General features: G+C 59.4%; 3 protein-coding genes across 52 annotated transcripts in view; 2 read left to right on the top strand and 1 right to left on the bottom strand.

The window, feature by feature from the left end:
- Positions 1–1,456, top strand: part of COL18A1 (collagen type XVIII alpha 1 chain) — a 28,811-nt gene extending 27,355 nt beyond the window's left edge. For all 4 annotated transcript variants that reach the window (XM_072041149.1, XM_072041148.1, XM_072041146.1 and 1 more), the window contains one exon: positions 36–1,456. In XM_072041149.1, the coding sequence (XP_071897250.1) occupies positions 36–249 (214 nt within the window). In that variant the 3' untranslated portion in view covers positions 250–1,456. The remainder of the gene's footprint in view (positions 1–35) is intronic.
- SLC19A1 (solute carrier family 19 member 1) lies at positions 1,254–6,472 on the bottom strand. Of its 6 annotated transcripts, none has more exons than XM_072041154.1 (7): positions 6,316–6,472; positions 4,331–4,352; positions 3,953–4,260; positions 2,765–3,515; positions 2,382–2,574; positions 2,125–2,266; positions 1,254–2,034 (listed from the first exon to the last, which is right to left on the bottom strand). In XM_072041154.1, the coding sequence occupies exons 3-7, from the start codon at positions 4,175–4,177 to the stop codon at positions 1,870–1,872; spliced, it is 1,476 nt and encodes a 491-aa protein (XP_071897255.1). In that variant the 5' UTR covers positions 4,178–4,260; positions 4,331–4,352; positions 6,316–6,472; the 3' UTR covers positions 1,254–1,869. The 6 variants fall into 6 exon arrangements, with proteins under 6 accessions (XP_071897255.1, XP_027317899.2, XP_071897252.1 ...); XM_027462098.3 differs by lacking the exon at positions 6,316–6,472 and adding an exon at positions 5,522–6,266; XM_072041151.1 differs by lacking the exon at positions 6,316–6,472 and adding exons at positions 5,307–5,449; positions 5,522–6,265 and having other exon boundaries at positions 3,953–4,352.
- A 140-nt stretch (positions 6,473–6,612) lies between these two features.
- Positions 6,613–23,745, top strand: part of PCBP3 (poly(rC) binding protein 3) — a 44,801-nt gene continuing 27,668 nt past the window's right edge. For 32 of the 42 annotated variants that reach the window (XM_027462141.3, XM_072041159.1, XM_027462131.3 and 29 more), the window contains exons 1-4: positions 6,613–8,142; positions 9,755–9,828; positions 14,144–14,224; positions 14,897–15,001. In XM_027462141.3, the coding sequence (XP_027317942.2) occupies positions 14,927–15,001 (75 nt within the window). In that variant the 5' untranslated portion in view covers positions 6,613–8,142; positions 9,755–9,828; positions 14,144–14,224; positions 14,897–14,926. Of the gene's footprint in view, positions 8,143–9,409; positions 9,638–9,754; positions 9,829–13,049; positions 13,286–14,143; positions 14,225–14,896; positions 15,007–18,602; positions 18,692–23,745 lie in introns of those variants that run through there. The other 10 variants (XM_038181920.2, XM_027462121.3, XM_027462123.3 and 7 more) reach the window with 7 other exon arrangements.

Genomic DNA, 23,745 nt, shown 5'->3' with positions numbered 1-23,745 from the left:
CTGCTGCAGCAGCCTCACCCCTCTCTGCCTTCCAGGCCGCAGAAAAGCGTCTGGCACGGCTCGGATGCCAAGGGCCGGCGCCTGCCCGAGAGCTACTGCGAGGCGTGGCGGACGGAGGAGCGCGGCACCAGCGGGCAGGCCTCCTCGCTGAGCTCGGGCAAGCTCCTGGAGCAGGCGGCCAGCAGCTGCCAGCACGCCTTCATCGTCCTCTGCATCGAGAACAGCTTCATGACCGCTGCCAAAAAATGACCCCGCTCGCCGAGGGCTGCACGCCTGCCTCCCCGGGGAGGGGCTGCTCCCCGCCACGCTCCTGCCTTCGCCCCGCTGGGTTCCTTCTCCCCCCAGACCTAAAGCCAAAGAGACGCTCGCCTCCGTCCCTGCTGATCAGGGCAGCCGTGGGCTGGCAGCCTTCCTCCTCTTCCTCCTCTCGTAAACACCACTTCTCTTCTAACCCCGTGTGTTTAACCACTGCAGCTGGATCCTTGTGCCGCCCGCCCGCTGCCCCTCCCTGCTCAGATGCTCTTTTTGGGGAGGCTGGGTGCAGGGGGGACACGCTGTGGGGAGGTTTTTAGGAGATGCCGTGCTGTGTGCCTTGCTGGGAAGCCTGGCTGCGTCCTCCCCAGGAGCTGTGGCATCTCCTGGCAGCCCGAGGACCCCAGACGTCCCCTCCCCAGGTGAGTAGCTGTCCCCTGGCGGCGGTGCGGCTCCCCAGCGGCTCTTCTCCTGCAGTCTCCGTCCTCCCCTGGTAAGCTCCTTCCCAGGCAGCCCCGCACCTCATCATCCTCACCTCTGTCCCCCTTTCCTCACTGGGCACAAGGTGAACCCTGGGGGTCCGGTCCCCGATATCCACCCCAAAGCTCCCCACCCTTACTACCACCCCTGCACAGGGCCAGGGTCCCGTCCCCTCCATGCGCCCTTGGGACCCCTGGCTGCGCCCGTGCCCCTGCCCCGGGTCCCTTGGGCTTTCGGCACAGGTCAGCAGGGACCGGGGGGGCTCACGGGGCAACGGGGCAGCCCCAAAGCCGGGGCAGGAGCGGGGCAGCCCGGCGTGCCCGTGGCATGTGTTTACATGCGTTTGCGTGTGTGTGCGTGTTGACCACATGTGGTACCGAGGCCAAACACCGCGAGCACCCGCCAGGCCACCGGCCTTGCACCCGGGGGGGCTGCGGCGGAGCAAAGCCAAGTTTGCATTGGTGTGGGCAAATCCAAGGTGCTAAAAAAAAAACAGAAAGAAAGGAAAAAAAAAAAAAAGATAAATCTGTAACTAGCTTTTTATTATTGTATGGAAATTATTACCATAAAAGCTGTGCGAGTCACACGGCCTCTATTTCTTACAGTCTACTGTATTTTGTGTAATTAATGCAATTTAAAGCCTGTGGATCTTTATATTTTTGTCCGTTGTGTCCCATAAACCATTTTCTAAAGGCACTGAATAAAGAAATGTTATCCTCTTGTAGCCTGGCTCCACACAGCTCTGCAGGACGATGGGGAGCCGGTGCCCGGGCCCCCCTGGACCCCCGCCGCTCCCCTCGCGTGGTACCTGGTGGTGCTGCCGCGGGCACCCTGCCTCCGCTCTGGTCGTGTTTGGGGCCACGTCAGCCCCCAAAAGGGGTGGGAAGAGCAAGCCTCGGGGCTGGCTGCTGGCTCTGCGCCACGCCAGCATCCTCCTCTGCACCCCACGGAGCAGCTGGGGCAGAAGGTGGGTCCCTGCATCCTCAGGACCAGCACACGCCGGTGGTGGTGGTGGTGACGCTCGGTTACCGAGCCCTGACCCGCTGCCGGGGCCAGGCGCTGTGCCAAGGGAGCCCGTCTGTCGGTCTGTCTGTCCATCCAGCTCTCCGTCCGTCCTGCCCAGCTGGGTGTTGACACTCAGGCTTCCGTGGCGTCTGCCTCTGGGCTCTTCTCCCGCACCGCAGCCGTGGCGGGGACCGGCTCCGGTGGCTGCGCGCGGCGGCTGTGCCGGACGCCCACGGCGACGGCCACCATCAGGTAGGCTGCTGCCAGCAGCATGAAGTAGCCGAAGTAGACGTAGAACTGCAAGAGAGCGGCGCCTGCAGCGAGCCCTGCGCCTCCTGCGCCCCTCCTCCCCCCGCCACGGGACCCCTGCCCTCCTCGGCGCCCTACCTGGGGATGCACGGAGAGGCCCAAGCCCCTCTTGTCGGCCACGATGATGGTGATGATGGTCTTCAGCACGGTGCCGAAGAAGGTGTTGACCCCGAAGACGAGCGCGCAGAGCTCTTTGGAAAGGGAGGTAGCAATCTGGAAACTGGGAGATGGGGAGGGCGGTGAGCGCCGGCCCGGCCACCGGTGGGGGGTGGCAGCATGAGCCGGCCCCCCACGCACCCCAAAAGCCTCCCAGGAGGGGTCGGGGTAGCACGCACATGGCGATGGGCACCAGGAACTGGTAGGAGCCGCGGAAGAGGACGTAGGCGGCGTAGCACAGCCAGATGTTGCTGGTGGTGTTCATGAGCATCAGCAGCCCCGCCTGGACGGCCGTCACCAACCCGATCACCAGCGCCGACCACAGCGCCCAGCGGATCTTCACGTGGCCGGCCACGAAGGAGGCGATGGCCCCTGTTTTGGGGGGAGGGGACACACAGGGGACACCGTGAACTCCCACCCCACAGGCTGCTGCTCCTGCATCGTGCCCTCAACCCTCCTCCTGGGTACTGCACCGCGTGAAGCAGCGTTACGACCGCCTTCCCCAGGACGGAGGGGCTCCCACCCCACCCCGAGCCGCAGTTTCCCCAAGAGCACAGCCTACCCAGCAGCGTGGAGGCGGCGTCCACCCCGCCGTTGTACACCCGGCGGTTGTCCTTGGCCGGGTAGATCTCGTTCCAGAGGATCTGCACGTAGTACAGCACCAGGTAGTAGCCGGCCGAGTTGAAGACCCACCAGCAGGACCAGAGCTGGAGCTGCGACTGCTTGGCCAGGGCGCACACCTCCCGCAGCATGCGGCACAGCACCATGTCCCTCCAGCCCCCCTGTGCCCCCTCGCCGTCCCCCCCGGCCATCTTATCCAGCTCGGTGGGCGCAGCAGCCCCGTTGCAAGCCCCCTCGGGCCGGTTGAAGAAGAGGCTGCGCTTGGGCCGCTCCAGGAAGAGGGTGAGGAGGAGGCCGAAGGTGACGAAGCCCAGCGAGACGTAGTTGAGGGTGAGGAAGGGGACGCCGCCCAGCGTGACGCAGAGCTGCCCCAGCACCGAGCTGGTGAAGACGCCCAGGAGCACAGCGGTGCGCGAGTAGCTGGCCATGCGCTGGTAGCGGGACGGGGCGACGAGGGAGAAGATGTAGGAGGAGTAGGCGATTCGGGCGGCCATGGTGACGCCGTAGAAGAACTCCATCAGCTGCATGGCCAGCACGGAGGTGCCCAGCACCAGCAGCAGCCAGATGGAGATGTGGCTCAGGCTCTGCAGCACCAGCACGGGCTTGTAGCGCAGGTAGTCGGTCAGCAGGAAGATGGGCACCAGCACCGCCACGTACGAGTAGCTCAGCACCGGCGTGATCTCGTTGGTCACCTGCGGCGCGCGGAGGGAGGCTGAGCGCGGGGCCGGGGCTCCTCCTCGGGAGGAATTTGGCCCCTGTGCGCCCGGCCAGGCCCCCTGCTGCGGCAGGAACACGGCGTTCCCACGGCGGCTGGGAGTGGGGCCAGCACTGCGAGGCGGGGGGGATCCTCGCCTAACCCCCTCGCTGCCAGAGACCCCGGAGCTGCCCCCTCCCAGCCCCTGCACCTCGGGGTCCCCCCTGCTCCCAGCTGGCACAGTGAGGGGACACCCAGCCCAGAAGTGCCTCATCTCCTGCCCTGCCAAGCTCCTTGCACCCCAAAAGCACTTTCCAGGCATGCCAGGGGCAGAGCAGCCACCCAGCTCTGCTCCATCACGGGGGCAGATATGGGGATGCTCCGGCTGGCCCCTGGCCGAAAAGGGGTGCACCAGGGGGGAGAAGCACAACTCACCTCCTCCCGTGTGAAGTTCTGGTCGGGCCCCAGCAGGTAGGGGGTGATGAAGCTCTCCCCGGGCCGGATCTGCGTCATGAAGCCGTAGAAGCAGAGGTAGAAGACCTGCAGCTTCCAGCGCTGGTCCGGCGCCGTCTCCGAGGGCGGCTTCTTGCTCTCATCCTGCTTGGCCATGGTGCTGGTGGCGCGGCGGTGGGACGGCAGCTCCGGCCCCGGCACCGTCATCTAGGAGGGTGCTGCCACACCGAGCTGCTCCTCTGCAGCCGCGGGCACCCCTCGGCACATCGAAGGACACGCCGCCGCGGCGTCTGGGGAGAGAGAAGCGTTTGGCACGGGATCCAACCCCTCCAGAGCAGCAAGGCAAATAAATACCGCTACCTTCTCTCCCCGGGAGACGTTCCTGCAACAACAGGAGCCCGCAGAGATCAGAAAAAAGGCTTTATTATTGCAGAAGGAGGCCCCCCCCCGGTTCGGGCGGCGTTTTCAAAGCACGCATAAAGATCTGACGGATGCACGCGCCGCGCTGCCCATCCTCCCCCACCCTCACCACCGCCCTTCCCTCCTGTTTTGAAGCCACGGGGGGGTTGCCCCCTCCCCAAAGCAATGCTCCCCTTTGGGATGAGCTGCTCAGGATGTTTGCCCAGGGGATGGGGAGGGCGAGACGGCCGAATACCAGGTTCAGGGGCACAGAACGGGCAGTGCCAGCCCCAGCCCAGCACAAAATAAGTGAGTTAACGTGTGCCCAGCGCGGGGCTGGCTGTGCTGGTGGGGCTTTTGGGGCACCAGAGGCAGGCATGGCAGCGGCCAGGGGGAAGTGAGAAGTGCCCCAGGGCCATCACGAGGTTCATGGTCTGATGGAGGATTAAACGCTCAGATCCCTGAACCTGGCAGCGGGAAGGCAGGAGGCCTGATTAGCGGTCACGGGATGGGGCTGGGGGAGGCAGGGCCCTGGATCAGCGTTCAAGCTGCTGGACAGCACGTCCAGGAGCTGCCCCCAACCAGCCCACTCGTTCCACCCCATGCGGCCCCACAGCTCCCCACTCCCTTCCTCTAACACCCCTGACCCCACAATGCCCTTTCCCTGCCTGCTTTTGTCTTCCTAGGCGGCGGGGTTTTGCTACCTATTCATCCTCACCGAGAACACCCGTGGTTCCCTTCCTTCCGGCCTTTCAAACCCGAACGAGGGAGGGGATGCGCAAAACCGAAAGAGGAGAGGGGCCCACAGGCTCCCAGCCCCTTCCTCGCCCCCGCAGCAGACGCCGTGCCCCACGCCCCGGTGCCCTCCCCGGCGGCACGCGGCGAGCGATAAAACCCACGGGCGTGAATCCACGCCGCCAGACCAAGGTCTACAAACCCGCTGACCCATGGATTGTGGAACGCCCGGTCATGGTTGCTCAAACGCCCCGTCCCCAAATGCCTGTGGGCCCGCAGCACGTCCCAACCCGTGCCAGCCCCGATGGAGAGGTCGGCACCGGGACTCGCCCGTCGGCCGCGTTCCTGTGGGGTTGCCGTGCCGGTGACTCAGCACCGTGCCCAGACCCCTCAGCCGTGCCAGCAGCTCCCACCTACCTCTCACACGGGCGCGCGCGGAGCCCGGGGGACGGCGTGGATCCGAAGCAGACACAGAATTAGGAAAACCAAGCCGGCGGCACGACAAGCCCTCGCCTGCCCCGGCACGCCTGCCATTCCTCGAGGGATCAGCGCTGTTTCCTACGGCCCACCTGGCCCCCCGAGCCCAGCACCCAGCACCCAGCACCCAGCACCCAGCAGCCGTGCCACGCTGCGCTCAGCAGGACGGGGCCGGGCAGGGCAAGGGGCAGGCAGCGAACCCCCCGCAGCGCCCGCCCCGTGTCCCCAGCGCCCGGCCAGCCTGGACTCTGCCCCGGCTCGGGCTCATCACGGCGCTGGGCTGCCGATGTGGCCGAGCACAGTTTCCAGTTGGTGCCCACCCCGGGGGGCTGCATCCCACCAGGAGCAGGTGCTCCGCGAGGGGGCTGAGCTCTGTCTGAGTGGTCCCCTGGCAGCTGTGTCACTGTCCCCAAGGGGCTGGCAGGACACACGGGGGTCCCCAACCCCGGCTCCATCCCTCCATCCCCGTGGGATGCCCCCGGCAGCCCCCCGGAGCCCTCCCCAGAGCCAAGCGGTGCCAGGGCCAGCAGGACGCATCGCCCGGTGACCTTGGCCAGGGGACACCCCGGGGGGGCACGGTGCGGGGGGACCTGCGCAAGGGGAGAGGGGAAAGCCCCCCAAAAAGCCCCCCGCCCAGGGAATCCCTTTGGGGCGCTCCCTCGGGGCAGGGGAGCTCCTCAGGACGCCGGGGGGGATTTGGGGTGCGCGATGGCGATGGGGGTGCCCGGCCGTACCTGTGGGGCAGCGGGCATGGGGGCGGCGGGGCCGGCCCGCTGCCGCCGGAGCGGGACACGAGGAGGAGGAGGAAGAGGAGGAGGAGGAGGAAAAAGATTTGGGGGTCCCTCGGGAAATGTAGTCGCGCCCCATGTGCGCGGGGGCTCGGGAACTACAAGCCCCAGGGCGCAGAGGGCAGGAGGAAGGGGAGGAGGAGACGGGAGGAAGAGGAGGAGGAAGCAGGAGGGGAGGGCTGCGCATGGCGTGCCGGTAACCCTATAACCGGGGCTGTGCGCAAACCCCAGCCCTGGCAGCATCTCCCGCAGGAAGCCAGAAACGGGGCATTTCCCAAATATTGCCCCGCGCGTTGCCAGCCTGCGGGACAGCTCTGCCTGCCCCCGGGGGCATCACCGGGGTGGGACCCGGCTGTCAGCACAGCAGGGACCGAACCATGGCCCTACACCGGGCCCGGAGGAGAGAGCACGCTTAGAGGCGAAGGAGGAGGAGGTGGAGACCCCCAGGAGCAGGACCCGGGGCTGGTGCCCCCCTGTGCCCCCTCTGCGGGGCCGTGGCGCAGGAGAGAGCCGGGGAGCATCCTCCCGCCCCCTTCCCTCGCAGTTATTCTGCCAGAAGCAAATGCGACCTGACAAGCCTCGGCTACTCCGCTGAAATATTTATGATGCCCCCGCACCCGCCTGGCAGCACGGAACTGGGCTCCCAGTCCGGGCATTGCTGGTGCTGCCCAGCCTGGGGGACGTGGGGGGGGCAGACCCCCTTGTACCCAGGGGCTTCCCATGAGGACAGCCCAGTAACCCCAGCTAAATTTAGTTGTCTACCTTTTTTTCCCCTTCTTTTCTCAGCCAAACAGAGCCGGGATGTGTTGTTTGGATGGGGACGTGCCGGGTGGGTGCACACCCTGCTGGGTATCCCCCATCCCATGCCCATCCTGCAGGCAGGGCTCTGGCTTTGCCACGCTGCTGGGTGCTGGCTTGAAAAGCAGCCCCGGAGAAATTGGGGTGTGCACAGGCTTCACCGGGGAGTTCTTGTTTTACCTCGTCCCTTTGAAAGCGACCAGAGAGGCCTGTTGGGACTGTTGGTTATTTGTAGGGGCCGTTGGTTATTTGTAGGGGCCGTTGGTTATCTGTAAGAGCCAGGTCCCTCCCTTGGGTGGCATCCCTGCCCGTGGCAGGGGGTTGGAGTTGGCTGACCTCTAAGGTCCCGTCCTACCCAAGCCCTTCCATAATTCTCATGTGCTGCAGGACCCGGGATCAGGAGCCCCCGGGTGCGCACCCCTAGCACCCTGGGGACCCTGGTGGGACCCCCCGCAGCACCGCCCGCGCCCCCCAGCCACACAGCCCGGCATCCAGCTCTCAGCAGCCCCCCTCCACCACCCCCAGCTCCCAGGGGAGCGGGGGCACCCCCGGCTGCACCATCACGGGGCAGCACCCCCAGGGAGCACAGGGCTGGCATCCCCCGCTGCCCCGCCGGGCTGCCGGTGGCGGTCCCCGGGTGGCAGGGAGGGGAGGGCCGGGCATGCAGCGGGCAGGCAGAGAGGCAGGACGGGGGGGCTCAGCTCGCCGGGGTGGGCAGGGCCTGCGGGGCCGGGCAGGGCGCACCCAGCTCCCGCAGCCGCCGCGCTCGGAGCCAGCCCCGCCGCGCCCGGCGGCCTCCCCCCCCGCCGGCCCCTTCCCCAGCCTCCCTCCCCGCTCCCCCCTGCCCCTCTCCTCCCTTCCCGGCCCCCTCCTGTACCCTGCCCCCGGCAGCCCCCAGCCCTCCCCATCCTCTCCAGAGCCCGCCCGGCCGTCGCTCCATCCGTCCGTCTGTCCGTGCGTCCGTCCGGGGGGCAGGTAGGAATTCCTCCCCTTCCCCGGGACTTGGCTCCCCCGCGGGTGCCTAGGGCTGGGGGCGGCGGGGTTCCCAGTGGGCAAGGTGCGGGGGCAGCCCCCTGCTTTCTGCCGGGCCGAGGATGCTCTCCCCGGGCAGCAGCGCTCCGGGAAGGTGTCCCCGACCCCCGGCGGGGCCGTGCCATCTCCCGCTCCGCTCGGAGTTGGCTCCCATCCCGGCACGCCGCTTGGCTGGGCGAGGGCAGCTCCCAACAAACCCCAAAGTTCGCTGTCCCCACGCGGGACAATGCAGGGGGAAGCACGCGTGGGCCCTGCGGGGTGGCGGCGGGGATGCTGTGCTGCTGCTTTTCGGGTGCGCAACAAAGGCACGTCGAGCCCCCCGCTCTGCACCTCCAAGCGCCCGCCGAGCAAACTCCTCACCGCACCCACAGCTGGGGGAGGAAGAGGGCCTGGACCCCTTTTTTTTTTTGGAGCACACATCTCCGAGCACCCTAAATCATCGGGCATCCCACCTCCTCCGGCGGCCGCAGCGCTGCGGAGCGTCCCCACCCCGGCGCGGATGCTGCATGGCCCCCCGGGAATGGCACAGAGCCCCACGTCCCGGGGTCACAGCTCTGGTTGGGGAGAGCCCCGTGGGAGGTGAGGAAGGCACCCCAAATCCCTGTGAGCTACCCGGGCTTTCTAGGAGGATGTATTTCCATCTGGGAGGATGCGATGGGGAACCCCCTGCCCAAACTTGTGTCTAAACTGCGGAGGCGCAGCTCTGCCACGCAGTCCCAGGCAAGTGCCAAAAGCAGTGCCAGCAGCCTCGGGGTGGGTCAGAAGATGCTCGGCCCTTGTGCTCCGGGTGCAGCCAGGACCCCGTCTTGTTCCCCTGGGCTGTGCAGAGGCCCCAGGCGAGCGTGGGCTCGTTTCGGGGCTGAAGCCCACTCCCACCCACCCGTGGCTGAATTAAGACAGCATTTGGAAGTGATCGAACCAAATGTTTTCCTTAGAAAACAGCAAAACAAAGCACTGCAAAGTGTCTGCCTTATTTTTGGGGTTGCTTCTACCTGTTTGTTCAGCCCATCCTCGCCCCTAACCTGAAGCCCCCAAGCCAGCCAGACCAGACTGGGGTTCCCGCACCGCTCTGCTGGGGTCGGGATGCTCAACGCCTCTGTGTGGCTCTGCCCTCTGATTTACCCATCTCTGGTGGTTTCTGGTGGTTTGTCACTGCTCTGCCGGGGCTCCCTGCCACCCATGGAGGGTGGCCTCGTCCCTGGGGTGCAGACAGCCCTCGTGGTGGTGACCGAGGGTCCTGGAGCCGGCATCTCACCAGAAGGGGTTAACCCCAGAGCTTGTCTCGGGTGTCCTGCTGCTGGCTGCTTTGCATCAGGGTGCGGTAAAAGCTTTTACGCCTTGGCTGGCTTTCAAGGGCAGAGGCTGGAGGATGACTCACGCTCCCCTGCCGCCAGCTACCGCCGAGGAGCAGCAAACCTGTTGTGCTGGCGGGCGCAAGGTGACGGCTCCCTGAAAATGCAGACGCGCCTGGAGGGTCCCCGGGGTGCAAGCAGGGGGCTGTCCCCGGGGGTTTGGGGTGCAGCATCCCTTCAACTCCCCTCCCTGTCATCCGCAGGGCACGAGGTGCTGCAGACCCAACGCCACCAGATGCGTCTCCGCGCCGCGCCGTGCTGGGGACCGTCCCCGGGGGTAAGCGGGGGACAGAGGCACAGGGGAGGCTGGAGGGGAGGCCAGGGCCAGGCCACTCCATGCCACGAGGCTGGCGGGCATGCCCCTGCCCCGGGGACATGGGAAGCGTGGTGATTTATGGCGAGGTCCCTGCTGGTTTCGAGCACGGGCTCAGCCTCGTGCTCCCAAAACGAGGCGAGGGTTTTGGGAAGCGGCCGTGCACGAGGGCGCACGGGCAGGGGGGAAGGACCGAGCTGCTGCTGTCTCCCCAAATGCTGGAAATGGGATGAATAAGCTTGGAAAAGGGATGAATAAACCTGGAAAAGGGATGAATAAGCTTGGAAAAGGGATGAATAAGCTCCGGCCCAGGCGCAGCCGGGCTGCTTGGCGGTGCTGGGTTGCCATCTAGTGCTGCTGCTGAGCCCTGTGGAGCAGGGCTGACGTCTGCCTCGGGGATGGTGTCAGAGGAACAGCAGCAGGTCCACGTCGGGGCTGCGCCTCTCTGCATCTCTCTGGCTTGGAAGGGATGTGTCCCAAACCAAAACTCACCTCCTTTTTATATGTTTTGGGGGAACTGCTCTTGCTCGGCTTTGTGCCAGCATCTGTGCTCAGGAATTCACACAAATTTTTGAGCTTTCAGGGTGAAATAATCCCAGCTGGACACAGCTTCAATCAGCCTGGTGTTGTCCTGCTCAAGGCGTGAGCTGGACCAGAGACCTCCGGAGATGCTCCCAGCCCAAATCACCCCACGACTCCTTCCTTTGTTCAAACACCAAAATAATTCACTGTGTAAAGGCTTTTACGTGACAGAGAACACAAAGGCAATGTTTTGGGGAGCTGTAGGAAGCAGACCCCGGGGTGTCCCTGAGAAAAGACCATTCCCTGGGAAGGTGCCGCCGGCTGCTCTGTGGGGCCGTGGTGGCCTTGGCTGCTGCGTGCAATGCACCTGGAGGCAGGCAGGCAGCTTGGGGAGCTGCGGTGCCAAAAGGCAGCAGGCACAATCCTGACATTTATGACATCTGTCAGCTTTGGGGACGATGCTCCTGCTGCAGCTGCTCGGCGTGCTCTGTGGCTCCGGGGGCTGGCTGCCCCTCCAGGGGAGGGCAGCAGGAGGAGGAGGATGCCCCGGGGACGCCCAGCATCAGGAGGGAGATCTTGCAGGATGTGTGGGGCTGTGATGGGAAGGGTGGTGAGTGCGTGGCGAGGTACAGAGAAACAGCCCCAGAGTCCCTGTTAGCCCAGCCTCAGTCCCCATCTCCCCCAAGACATTTTGTTGCAGGTGGGCTCTGCGCTGGGGGTCCCCAAATATGGTCCCCCTGTGGATGACCCCAAACAGCCCTGTTTAATGGACCTAAACCCCATCCTCCCACAAAAGAAAGGAAGGATTCTGGATTCTGCTGGCTTTGGCCTGAGGAGGGAGGGAAAGGCAAAAAGCTGAGCCTCCCCCTCACCAACCCATTTGTCCTCTAAAAGATTAGTTCCCTGGCCCTGGCTTACGGGGATTTGCAGCCGCTCCATCTGCTCAGCCCGGTGGGGCCGTGGGTGCTGGGAGGAGCCCAGTGGCTGTCCCCACTCTGGGGTTTGCTCCCGGGGTTTTGCAGCACCGCTGCCAATGCAGGGGCTGCAAGCAGCTGCCCTACAAATAGGGCGGGATGTGGGGCAACGTCCAGGCACGGGGGACAGCACGGCTGCTGGGATGTGGCTGCCAGCCCGACCTCCACACAGCCCCCTGCAGTCTGTGGGTGCCCCGCGGCTTTTTTTGCCAGTTAGCAGAGAGGGGGGAGAGGCAGAGCCTGGGAGTGAGCCCCCAGAGCTGCTCTTGTGAGCATGTAGAAGGCCACGGGGATGCTCGAGGAGTGGGGGGCAGCTTCAGGGAGGTGGGTGCCCGCTAAAACCCCGTGGCCAAGGGGGAAGCAGGGAGGTGGGGGCAGGCTGGGGGAAAAGCATCATAGGCAGGGGGAGAGAAACGGGCTTTGCAGGCAGACCTGCGGTGCCTGATAGGGCTTTGGGGATAAACTGGGGGGGTTCTGGCTCACGAGTATTTTAGGGACGTGTTTTCTGGAGGTGAAGAGCGAGAGGAGCGACAAGGGGCTCTCCTCTCTCCCGCTCCATCGCTCCCATCTCGTCAGCAGGCACTGGGGAAGGTGGCGGGTAGCAAAGGGGCTGGAGGTAAGCTGGAGGAGAGCTGGTGACAAGCGGGCTGGCTGGATTTATAGGGACTGACTGAACTGGGTTTGTGGAAGCGCCGGGGGGCTGGCGGGTGGTGCCGGGGCTTCGCCGAGCGCCATCCCGCACCCGAGCTGCTGCGGCACCGCTGCAGTGTGGAGAGCACGGGGGGATGCAGGACGCTGGAGCCTCTGCCCGTGCCCTGACGGCGAGGTGTCAGCCGGGAAGTCTTTTACCTTCACCTCGCCTCCCCAAATGGACAATGTCTCCGCTCATTAGGCACCCACCCAGGGGGCAGATGTCAGCTCGGCTCATGCAGCTCTCGGCTTTTCTCAGCTCGCCGCTGCCGCAGCTCTGACGGCCTCGGAGCGCTCAGCTCCCATCACGTCAGGTGGCGGCCGCATCCTGCATCTTCTGCCCACCCCGCCTGCCCCCGGCGGCTCCTCCGCAGGAGCTGCTCACCTTCCTCCCCTCCTAAGGAACGTGGCCTCCGAGGATGCTTCATTAAAAGGCTGGGAAATAATGGGCACCGGCGGCACGCGTGCGCGCACGGCGCTCGCTTGGTTTTTCCTTGCCGGGCAGCGCCTGGGAGGAGAAGCCATCACTGCAGCCTGCCTGCTGAGGCTGATGCGTCCCGACAGCTTGCTCACTGGGACATTAAAATCATTGCCTCTGTCTGTGTAAAACGCACAGCGAGCCGGGTGATGGGAACGCAGGTCAGGGGAGGATTGTTCTCTCCCCTTTGCGCCAAGCAGGTCCCACCCGGGCAGGAGCACGGCACCGGTCCCCTCTGACACCAAGTGGGACGTTCCCTTTCTGGGGTGTGTTTCTGGGGAGGGCACCCCAACCCCACCAGTGCATCCCCCCAGTCTTTAACCAGGGGCTTTGGTTTCCCTGGGGGGCTTCAGCAAAGCGAGGGGATGCCTGCGAGCCCCTCTCTGAACCCGTGATCCAAAGGCAGGCCAAGGAAAGTGGCACTACAGGCGCAGAGTGCTCACAGGTGAGGACATCAGGCTGATTTTATTCAAGGCATCTGTGCAGGCAGCTTGCACTAGTCATTAAATAGTGGTGCATGGCCCCCTCTTAGGGGTTTGCAGTCTGCAGAAGAGGCAGGCTGGGTGCTGGAGCAGGCATCACGGTCACAGTCAGCACAAAAATGTGCCCTGGGCACACTCTCTGTGATTCCACCGTTCAAGCCCAAGTCTTGCAGGATTTTTGAGCACAGGAATGCGATGGCTGAGGCCTTCAGCACACACAGGTGGCATCAAGCAAGGAAACGGTGCTGCCGAGCTGGTATTGATGGTATCCCAAGGTACTTTCATTTATTTAAATTTTTTTCCGGGAGCAATAGGCGTAATTTTTCTGGGATCTGGAGGCCTTTGCTGGGAGTTTTGCAGAGCCGTCCTGGAGAGAGGCTCTGGGAGGTGATGGCGAGGATGGCAGTCAGCAAGCAGAACAAAATGTCACTTGGCTGTGAGCTTGTGATGCTGCCTCCTAACGCAGCCGCTGACTTGCACTGGCCACATCCTGCTGTGGCCAGGGGCTCGCCCTGCCTGGCAGCCTGTGAGCGTTTGGGCAGGAGGGCTGTGATGCACATAACGAGAAGCAGAGCTGCTGGAAAATGGACTGATATTTGATTAGGAAAACTGCTGACAAGCGCCTTAGTGAAGCGTTTCCTGGATGCTTAGACTTATCTTGGGCTAAGCTGGGAACCAGGGCCTGGAAGACAAACAAACCGTGCTTTCCTCATCAATTCTCAATAGCCTTTCTCCCCAAAATGCCTAAAAGAGATTTCAAGCTTAGGCCATAAATTCTCACTGGGGAAACACCCAGCCAAGACCCAAGCAGCAATGATTTTGGGAACGGGCCCCTCTCCATGCACCTGAGCACATGGTGCTACGGCTGTGGTGTGGGGCTGATAAAAGGGAACGGGTTTGTAACCTTGAGCGAGCGTATGAGAGCTGGGGATTTGACCTACATGGCAGCTCAACCTACAGCAGCAGCCGAGCTTCATTTTTTTCTTCCTTTTCTCAACAGAGGAGCTGGTTACCAGCAAAAAAAAAAAAAAAAAATCCCGAGGATTCCCCTTTTTGGGGCTGTTTTCCTTCCCCGTGTGGGTGGGGTGCCCTCAGGGGTGCACGGGGTCCTGAGGTGTCACGCTCTCTTCCAGGTGCTCCCCTGCTGCCCGTGCTGCTGACCCCCAGCCCTCTGCCCCACGGCCCCCCCGCCAGCTGCTGCTGCTCCTCCAACGGTGAGTTGCACCCTGACACTGCTGCTGGGAGGGCTTTGCTGGGGGCTCGCACCCGCTGGGAACCGTCAGGCACCGGGGCAGTTTCCATCTGCAAAGCTGTCGGCGCCCTGGTGCGTTCAGAGCAGCCCCAAGCTCCAGAGACAAATAGGGGGCTGCAGCTTGCCTGTCCCACTGCTCAAAGAGCATTTTGGGCAGTGGAGAGGTTTTCCTGCCCTCTGGCACTCGGCTTATTAACTGCTCAGGCTGCTCGATTGATCGTATTGACGGGTAATGCATGCCCCAGTTAACTTATTGGGAGCAGCAGCGAAAATGAAGCAATAAAAATAACCCTGCGCCCACATCGCCAGAACGTGTGGGACTGCTTCCCCTGCCTTTGTGGCTTGGTTTCTGGATGCAGCAGAGCCCCGACCCCCATGGGGGCACCTGCTGGGGTCCTGCTCCTCCACCCAGCTCTTCTGGTGCCATCAGGTTGGGGGCTGCTGGGGCAGGAGCTGCCCAAGCGGTCTCCGGGGGCTTTGCTGCCTGCCCCACAAACAACCCCAAGGTGGTGCTCCCAGTGGCAAGAGAAGCCCCTAGCTGGCCCCATGGGGCTGTTTTAGCCCGATCCCAATCCCCCTGCTCATTGGGCTGGGGCTGCACCATGCCTGACCTCTCCTGTGCCCGGCCCCACAGGCTCCTGCCGCGGCCCCTGGCTCCTGCTCCATGCTCAGCATGCCCCTGTCTGGCGGACCCGGACCCGCTGAGGAATCGCTCTGGAGCTCGAGGCCAGCCTGCAGGGTAAGGTAAGGCACACTCGGCCCCTTTCTTCACCTCTGTATCATCAGCACATGGAGCCCCTGCCCGGTCCCGTGGCCACAGAGGCTCCCGTCCTGCTGCACTTGGCTGCTCGCTTTCGGACACGTTGGTCACGCAGCTGAAGGGCTGAGCTGGGAAGAGCAGAGATGGAGTCGTGTTCATCAGCCACTCTGCTTTTGTGACTAAAATAGATCTGCTGTGGCCTGAGGCCGTCATGTTGTCCCAGGCATTGACTATTGCAAATGGATGGCAGGGCAACATTTTCCATTAGTAAAGAGGAGGTCGTGCGTCTCGTGGGGAGAAGACAGCCCCATAAAGCAGAAATGCTCTAGCATCTGACAAACCCACCTCTCTCCTCTCCTTTTCCTGATAAACATGCCCAGGTCACTAACAGGGATTAGCACACACGCTGCTTTCTGCACGCAAAACCCCGGGAGACATCTGCCAGAGCAGCACTGCATATCTGCAAAAAGATGTCGAGTTTGGAATAAGCGGACAAAATATCAGGAAGATTTCTCAGGGGAGCTGCAGGGGTCCTGCTAAGATGCAGCTGGGGCAGGATTTGCCCAAAAAGGGCTCTGTCTCTTCTCCACTTGCAGGCATCCCCTGAGCACAGGGAAGGGCTCCCCGCAGCCAACTCTAGGGAAAACCAGGACATGTCCTCGCTGGGCTGCGTGTCCAGCCTGGGACCGAGCCCCCAGACTGTCCTCCCACAAGCTCTCATGGCCCCAGTCTGTCTGGCATGTGCGGTTATCCTCTGGCCTCAGTGAGGACATTTTTCTGCAATAAGTGGCTGTTAAGGCATCATTTGGATGAACATCGTGGCATCCTGCAGCTCCCACCTCCTGCAGGAAGGTCTCCAGCCTTGATTTTCTGCCTTCCCACGCTCCCTGCCAGAAATCCCATCCCTTCTCCCAGGACCGCCACAGCCCCAACCTGGCATCCACGGGCAGGAGAGGAGCCGGGTGCAAGCCAGGAACTGTGGCTTGGTTTTTGTTTTGTTTTGTTTTTTTTAAGTGTAGCTGCTGAAAAGCACAAAAAGGTGGAACAGTGTTTCATCCTTTAAATTCAGATGTGCTACCTAATTTTTGGCAACACTGTAGATACTGGGGAAGCCTAAAAGAGGGCTCCTTCCCGGGGGGACCATATGGCACTGGGAATTGGCTGCTGGTCCATCCAGCACCTGGGCAGTGTTGGTGCTGGGGCAGAGCTGCCCGGGGGCTGGCAAGGTGTTCCCGTGGAGGTGTCCGTGCTGGCAAAGGGAAGAGCTGGCTATGGTGTGGCATGAGTCTGGCTGATGACAAATGATTTCCCAGTTTGACCCTTCTGCTCAATCTGAACGTGAAGGTGAATCGGCAGAGCTGACGGCATCGATCCGGGCCGCGGGCAACCAGCGCCGTGCCCCATGGAGGGCTCGGCCACCGTCGCGTGGTCCCTCTCGCACTGCTTTTTCCCTGCCCTCCCCTTCACGCCTTTCCAAAGCCATCCATCAGAGCTCGGCACCATGCTGCTGACCTTGCTGAGAGCCAGGGGCACGGTGTCCGCCACGTCCTGCCCGGCTGCCGTGGATGCAGGAGCCGAGTGGCCACGCCGGGTGCCGGGGAGCAGGTCTCATAGGTGGGGGGAATTTTCTGCTGGGTTGGTGGCCGTGTGGCACCTGAGGGTCTGGGTGTTGTAACAAGCAAGCGAGGAATTCGTGGTGTTTGGTTTGGTTGCGGAGCAAAACATGGCTGGAAGCATCTTCACGCTGCTCTGGGAGGAGCCTTCAGATAAAATGCCACACGGACCAGAAAAGTGTGTGCCTTTGCCATGCTGGGAAATAAAACATGAGCGTAGCTTGGAAACCCAGAGCTTGCCTTTTCTAATACATAGAAAGCACTTTTCTGGGGGAAGGAAAGATGATGCATCTTCCCTCAGCATCTTCCTTGCTTTAGCCGGGGATTTCCTGCAGCTGAAAACAACAAACCATTTTAATCTAAGTATTGCTTGTTCTGATCTTTTAATCCAGCTTGCTTTCTATCAGCAGAGCAGCCTAAAATCATTTCTCTGCCTGCCTGCCTATTATATAATTATCCAGCAGATTACCCGGGGCCAGATGTGGCTGGGCAGTGCTGAGGAGGGTGAGGGGGCCGTGAAGGAGCTCTGCGGGGCTAGGTGGGAGGCGAACTGGCTGCTTTGGGCCCAGGGGTCTGCGTCTCAGTATGCGATAGCAAGGAAGGTGATCCCTCGGCTCATGTTGGAGTAAGAGGTCCTGTTGTCTGTCTGGAGAAGTGTGACCCTCCGACCTGGGCAGGATTTCACTCAAAACCCTACTGATCTGGTGTCTCCACCTGCAGACAATAAGGCCTCGAGCCCCTGGGCAAGAGGCTGGTTGGGGTCAGCTACTTCGCAGAAGCAACATGGCTAAAATTCAAGTGTTGATGCCAGAGGTGGGTTCACTCGGGGCCTTCCATTTGTGGTGGTGGTGGACAGTTGTGTCATTGGCATAAGAGCATAGATAAAAGGGTTTGTCAGGTGGGACTCAGATGCAATCAAATGCAGCTTCTGACTGACCCACACTGTGGGCTTGAGCCAGTAGGAGAAACAACAATATGTCTTAGGTTCCAGAAATGCCTTTTCTCCTCCTCAAAATGAGCGTCCTGACTCTAGTGGGCTGGTGCAGAAGAACAGCACCTAATTTAAATGTGTGAACCCGAAAACCTAGAGGCAAAAGGAACTCAACACTTCCTGTTCTCCAGTCACCCAGAAGAAAGGAGCAAGCTCCAGTGCTGCTCCATCAGCTCCCAGACCATTTGTGGGGGAGACTTTGAAGTGTTCTTTGAGCCTGGCGTGGCCATGTGGTGGGGGGAGCAGAAGGAGCCCCACCAGGAGTGTGCAGTACTACCAGGCACCGAGCCTCTTGGTCCTTCTTCCAAGGCAGCTGTTAGAGCTGACCCTCTGCCTCTGAGGCAGGAGGTGCACTGGCTCTCGGAGAGGGTTGCAGCCACCAGGAGCAGTGCAGGGGCATGAGGTGGTCTTTTTTTTTTTTTTGCTATGAAATGGTTATCACGCACCCCTTTCCTTGGAGGCTCAGGGAGTGGATGTGCCAGCTGAGATCTGGGGTCCGCAGTCAGGGTTTCGACCTGGTCCTTCCATCACAGCTGGGTGTTTTAATTGCCAGTTGCCAAATGTGTGCAGCTGAACATGCTCCTCCCTCCCACAGGCACCATCCCTGGCCCATACCCTGCCCAAATGGCTCCAAATTTCCCCATTATTCACAGGCAGAGCCCCAGCACCCATCTCGTACCGGAGCTCCTTTCCCCTTCATGTTGAAAGCGCTGCCTGGCTTGTTCTCATCGCCTCCAGGCAACCTGATTTGCTCAGTGGCCTTTAAAAAAAATAATAAAAAGAAAATCAAAGCCCACTGAAACGACAAAAGCATCAGTGGTTGGTGCATCCCCCTCTCCAGCAATCCAAGGGATTTGGGAGAAAATAGGTCACGTGCTCCCCATCCCGTGCCACGTGGTTGCCATCCCAGGGCCAATGAGGTTTGGAGCCCTCTGCGCTGTACAGCAAAAGATCACTGGGATTTTTTTCCCCGTAGCATTTTTCATCCTTTCCAAACGTGAAAAGAGTGGCCATCTGTGCGGACCCGTCACGCGAAATCAGCGCTAAGGCGGCTCTTTGGAGAAGGTAAGAAGATTTAAGAGATTGTGTTGGTGGAAGTCCACCTGCCGTGTGCAACTTTTCCCACAGATGAAAATTAGTGAAGAATCATGAAATGAGGCAGGTATGGAGCTCCGGTATGGCTTAAAAGAACTTTGAACCCTTAAGAAGGCTCTTAAGCGAATCTCGTAAGCGAATCTCTTGAGTAGAGAAAATTAAACTCCGTGTTGGACGGAGGTGGGACCATGGGAGAAAGGTAGTTAATGACTTAAGTTAATGACTGCCCCTCCAGTCTCCTCTAAAATATTTGGTTTTGCAGAATTGTCATTCTTTGTTGCAGAGTGCTTTTTATTTTCGTGAAATTCAATTTCGCCTTCATCTTGCGGCTAATGCTAGAAGATGGTATCGCAGGGTAGGGTACCTGTCTCTGCGCTAACTGGAACCTCCAGCCATCCCTCGCCTCTGTGATTAGCAGTGCGTGCCTTGGGCAGCGTTGGCTATGGGTGTGTGCGGGGTGGGAGAAGCAGAAATCAAATTGGCTTAAAGAAATTGATGCTGGAGTAACATAGATGTTGACTGCGTCTTGGTTTGTCAATGTCATAGCACCTCCAAATCTATTTGATTAAATTTTTACGTTTTGGTTCTATTTCCATGATTATTTTTTTTTTCTCCTGAACTGGGGAAATGCACTGAAATTGGATTTGGGAATAGGAACGCCTTTTATCGTGAGGCTCGCTCTTTTTCTTTAAATTTTTGTCTTTGGATAACCATTTTACTTCTGGTAGCTACGTTTTTGATACCATTGCGTTTTTCCTGTTGCATTTTATTTGCTTAAAATATTTCTTTATAAGCATTAAAGTGAGCTATTAGTTTCAAAGGTTATGGAGGACTTAAATGCCGTTGAAATAAATCCCAAAATATCACATCCTTATTATAAAGGGAAAATGTTCTCAAGATGTATTTGTCTTGTAATCTGAGTTTTCTGGGATAATGTAGTTTTAATGTGAACCATATTAGAAAATCTCATTTTATTACTCGGAAGTCACGTCTGGCTTAAAAATAAACCAGAAACAGTGGATGAAGGGCATTGTGCTTAAGTTTCCATACAGTGATTGACCTTTGTTTTGACAGATGCAAAGGCAGATGCTAGCCTGCATTTTGATACAGAAACCCAACCCTGGAAAACTGCAGTTTTACGTAATATTTGGGGTTTCATGTTTAAGTCCAAAATAATTCAGTAACATTTCTGGAGCTCTTAATCTCAGACGTTTTCCCCCTCTCTTATGGATTAATTTGTATAAACATTTTTATTATTCCCAGATACAAAGGCAAAATTTAAGGTCTTTCTTCCTGAGTAACAAATCTCAGAGATGCTCACTTAATCCGGCTGAATTAAAGGACATCTCTTTCTGAAGAAAACAACGTTTTTGGGGAAAAAACTTTGCTGATAAAGAACAAGGTTATTTTTTAAGTTGATTTAAGATTATTTTATTGTCTGTATCTGCCCTTCAATATGTCTTAAAGAGTCCGCGGGATTTTGGTGAGGAGGACCAGAAAATGTGAACACTGCCGCAATCAGCAGTGCTCTTTGTGCGGATCAGCCCTAGCAGACCCTGTCCTCTGCTGCGTGCGGAGATTTGGGGTGGAAGCGGAGGGGTCCTGAGCGCCTGTACAGATAAACAGCTCTGACACCTTGCAGGAAGCTCCACCGGGTGGTCACCACCGACACTTCTCGTCCTGGTGGTCCTCATCTGTCCCATGGTGGAGATGGGGGACCACTATTGAGGCAATGAGATAATTTTTTCCTCCCTTTTGCTTTTTTGCCTCTCTCTGAATGCACCCATCCTAGTGCTTGTGATCATGCACGTGCTCACTTCTGTCTTAATTTATGTTATTCAGGCTTTGCTAAAGGAGTAAACGGTAAGGAGCAGGGCACCAGCCCTGCCATGCCAAGGCCAGGGAGGGACACTTTGGGGATGGGGTGGTCGTGGCCCCCTCCCCAGCAGCCCTGCTCCCCAGCCCAGCCAATGCACCGGCTTCCTCAATGTTTGGACCCGAGGTTACAGAGGACCTAGCACGGGGAGAAGGAGAGAGGAAAACACGGCTCTCCTTGATCGTAATCGAGGCTGAGGTTTAGCTGAAGTGAAAACAGATCGGGAGTGACAGTTTTGGAGCCTGCTGTCAGGGTCTGAGCACGGCGCGGCAGCGATCCACCCCCGGCTGCCCAGGGCCACCCTCCTCCCTTTCCTCCTCCTCCTCCTCCTCCTCCTCACCGGCGAGCGCAGGATGGAGCCGTGCTGCCGGGCTGCATCCACCGCAGGCACGGGCACAATGTCCAGTTCCTTGCCCAGAGGCCAGAGCATCTCTGGCCACTGTGGAGGACGTGGGTTTGGGTTTGCTGAGAGCCAGCACCATGGAGGAATTCAATTCTGTCCATCAGCACCTGGACAGACAGACCCCTCCAGGGCAGCCCTCGCGCTGCGAGCCCTGTCCCTATTTCCAGGGATTAGGGAGGGAAATGGAGCTGGGATGAGATGAGGCAGTAGATTGCTGTGCTAGCAGGATGAAGAGATTTGTGGGCTGCCCCCAGATCAGTAGATTGAAAACGGAGAGAAATTATTGGGATGATGCTGCCTGTGGGATTAAAGCCAGCATGGCCAGCAGGCTGTGGCAGAGGGGAGTGAGGGGGGGCACGGCTCAGGGGTGCAGGATGCCTGCTGCTCTGCCTGCAGCTGGGAGCTGCGGGGAGATGCTGCATCATCTGTCTCAAAGGATGCACTGGAAGCAGATGCACCCTGTCCCCAATTTTCTGGGATTTTCAGCCCAAAACAGTGGGCTGAGATGGAGAGAGAGGGATGGGGACGGGAGGTCAGCTTCGGACTCAGCTATCCCCTCAAGGCTGCGTGCAGTCCCCGGCACAGCAGTGGGATGAATGTGCCTCTTGCTTTCTGCCGGTGGCTCCAGAGGTGGTCTCCTCTCAGCTGCCCCCATTTGCCTGGCTGCTGGAGGACAAGCTGTGTGTCCTCCGAGCTCTGCGCGGCACCACGTGGCCTCTCCTGCTTTGCAATCACCCATCATGGGCCTACGGCCATGAGCGTCCTCTTTTGAGTGTCCTTCGGCCTTCTCCTGAAAAAAAAGGCATGTAGAAGATGGCACACAGGAGACTGCAGTTTAATAACCTTGCCCTGCAGTCTTTGGATGGTTGTGTTTCCAATGTTGGCTGCTCTGGCATCCTTTGCTGAGGAAGGGGCCCTCCCAGAGCATCGCTGTGGTGTCTGCGCTTGGCAGCTCTCCTGCATGGCAGGACTGCAGGAGAAGGAGTGTGTTGGACCAAAGTGAAGTGTGTCCAAAAGCGTTGCCATGAATGCCTGCTTCCTAGCAGTGGGGCCTGGTGCTAGGCCCCTGTGGGATGTGTGTGTTGGACGGACCCTCCAAGATGGGTCAGGTGGATCAAAGCGCTCTTCACAGACCACTACGTAGTCTGGTCATAGCATCTCCAAGCGTGAGGTGGCATCTCCTCACTCCCTTTCCTTACCTGGGGCCAAAAATAGGCTAAATAAGATGCATCCCTGCAGCATGACTCCCTTCCCAGTGGCTCCATCCATGCACCAGTGCAGACAGTCACCTTCCTTATCAGAGGAGATGTTATTTTCTCAGTACAAGGGGTCTCGAGCCCACCCAGCACCCAGAAGTCTCACAGGATGCTCTTGGTCACTGAGCAGTAATAAAGCCAGCTGGGTAGTGCAAAGAGCCCTGGCTCATCTCCCCATGGGCTGAAATCTTTGGTATACTTAACAGTTTAACCTTCACCAGAAGTACTTTTTTTTTTCCTCGCAAATTATTCCAAAAGCAACTACCAGGGGGAATTAGAAGTGACAGAACTAAAGCGTGTTGCTCCCACCCACCCACTCCCCCCAGGCTGACAGAGGGCTTTCATTTTGGTCCAAATGAAATGAATTCATCAAAGACCCATTATCATATCATCTCTCAGCTTGTTGAGATGGTGGTTTCACGGGTTCAAGTTTATCATTTTGCACAGGGCCGCACTATCAATGAGCCCTGAAACCATTGGGGCGTTCTGTGCTGCACGGAGGCCTCTGGTAGCCTGCTCCCACTACACTGAATTTCCCTCACTAGTGTGTGTCTAGCCTCTGCTTTGGAGCATCTTTATCTTATAGGTGTCTCTGGATAGATTTAAGTTGCTGTACCTGAGTTATTTTCCCTAAAACTGGTAATTCACTTAAACCTGTAAGTTTTATGTCTTCTGTGGATAAATCCAGGCAAAAGACATGCACTGCAGTCCTTCTGGCCTGTTACATGGGATGAAATTATTATTTCCTCATTTCATGCACAATTTTCATCCTGGGGTGACTGGCAGGGAAAAGCTGATGCTTGTTTGCTGTCCTTCACACCAAAGGTTACTGTAATGGCATAGGCATTGCAGCCAAGCCAATACTTCTCTTTGGATCAGGCTTGCATCAGAGACGATGGATATTAACTCCAACTAGCGTGAGGGGGCCCAGTTCTGCTTTTATGTGTGACTTCACATCCACGTACCACCCGTGCCAGGGTTACGCTTCTGTGGGAAGCTGCTGCTGATGTGTGTTAACTGCTTTGGTTTGGTGGGGCAGGATGAAGCAGACGGTGTCCAGCAGATAGGAGTCCTCCTGGATGTCCCTGCCCAGGTTTCCACTGCCCAGTGGCAGGAGCTAGGGCTTGGTGCTGCTCTTAGTGGCAGACGCACCAGCTTTCCTCACCTGGGACAGGTCTCTGCTGGGGGTGTGTGGTGCTGCATTCCTCTTCCTCTTGGATTACCAATCAGGTCAGAAATCACTCTGAAATGCACGAAATTTAGAGTAAGAATCATTATAAAAGAGAGGTGATGTGAGCATCCCTAGGGAGGGTTTGCACGTTGTACAGACAGTCTCTTCTATTTCCTTCTCAAAAAATGGAGGAGGTGTTTAGGAGTCAAGCTCTGCTCCAGGAGCAGGCTCAGCAACACCACCAAAAACATACAGTTTAATGTGGGTTCAGCAGGAGGGAACACACACAGGATAAACAGCCTTGGGGCTGGTCTGAGA

Source organism: Anas platyrhynchos, chromosome 7 (assembly GCF_047663525.1).
Source record: "Anas platyrhynchos isolate ZD024472 breed Pekin duck chromosome 7, IASCAAS_PekinDuck_T2T, whole genome shotgun sequence".
Lineage (NCBI taxonomy): Eukaryota > Metazoa > Chordata > Aves > Anseriformes > Anatidae > Anas > Anas platyrhynchos.
Note: the sequence above shows the minus strand (reverse complement) of the source record. Positions and strands in the feature narration are given on the sequence as shown.

Coding starts and splice junctions, on each gene's coding strand:
- SLC19A1 (XM_072041154.1), bottom strand. CDS start 4,177: ATGACGGTGCCGGGGCCGGAGCTGCCGTCCCACCGCCGCGCCACCAGC. Junction 2,267..2,381: donor TTCCTGGTGCCCATCGCCAT/GTGCGTGCTACC, acceptor CCCATCTCCCAG/TTTCCAGATTGCTACCTCCC. Junction 2,035..2,124: donor GCCTCTCCGTGCATCCCCAG/GTAGGGCGCCGA, acceptor GCTCTCTTGCAG/TTCTACGTCTACTTCGGCTA.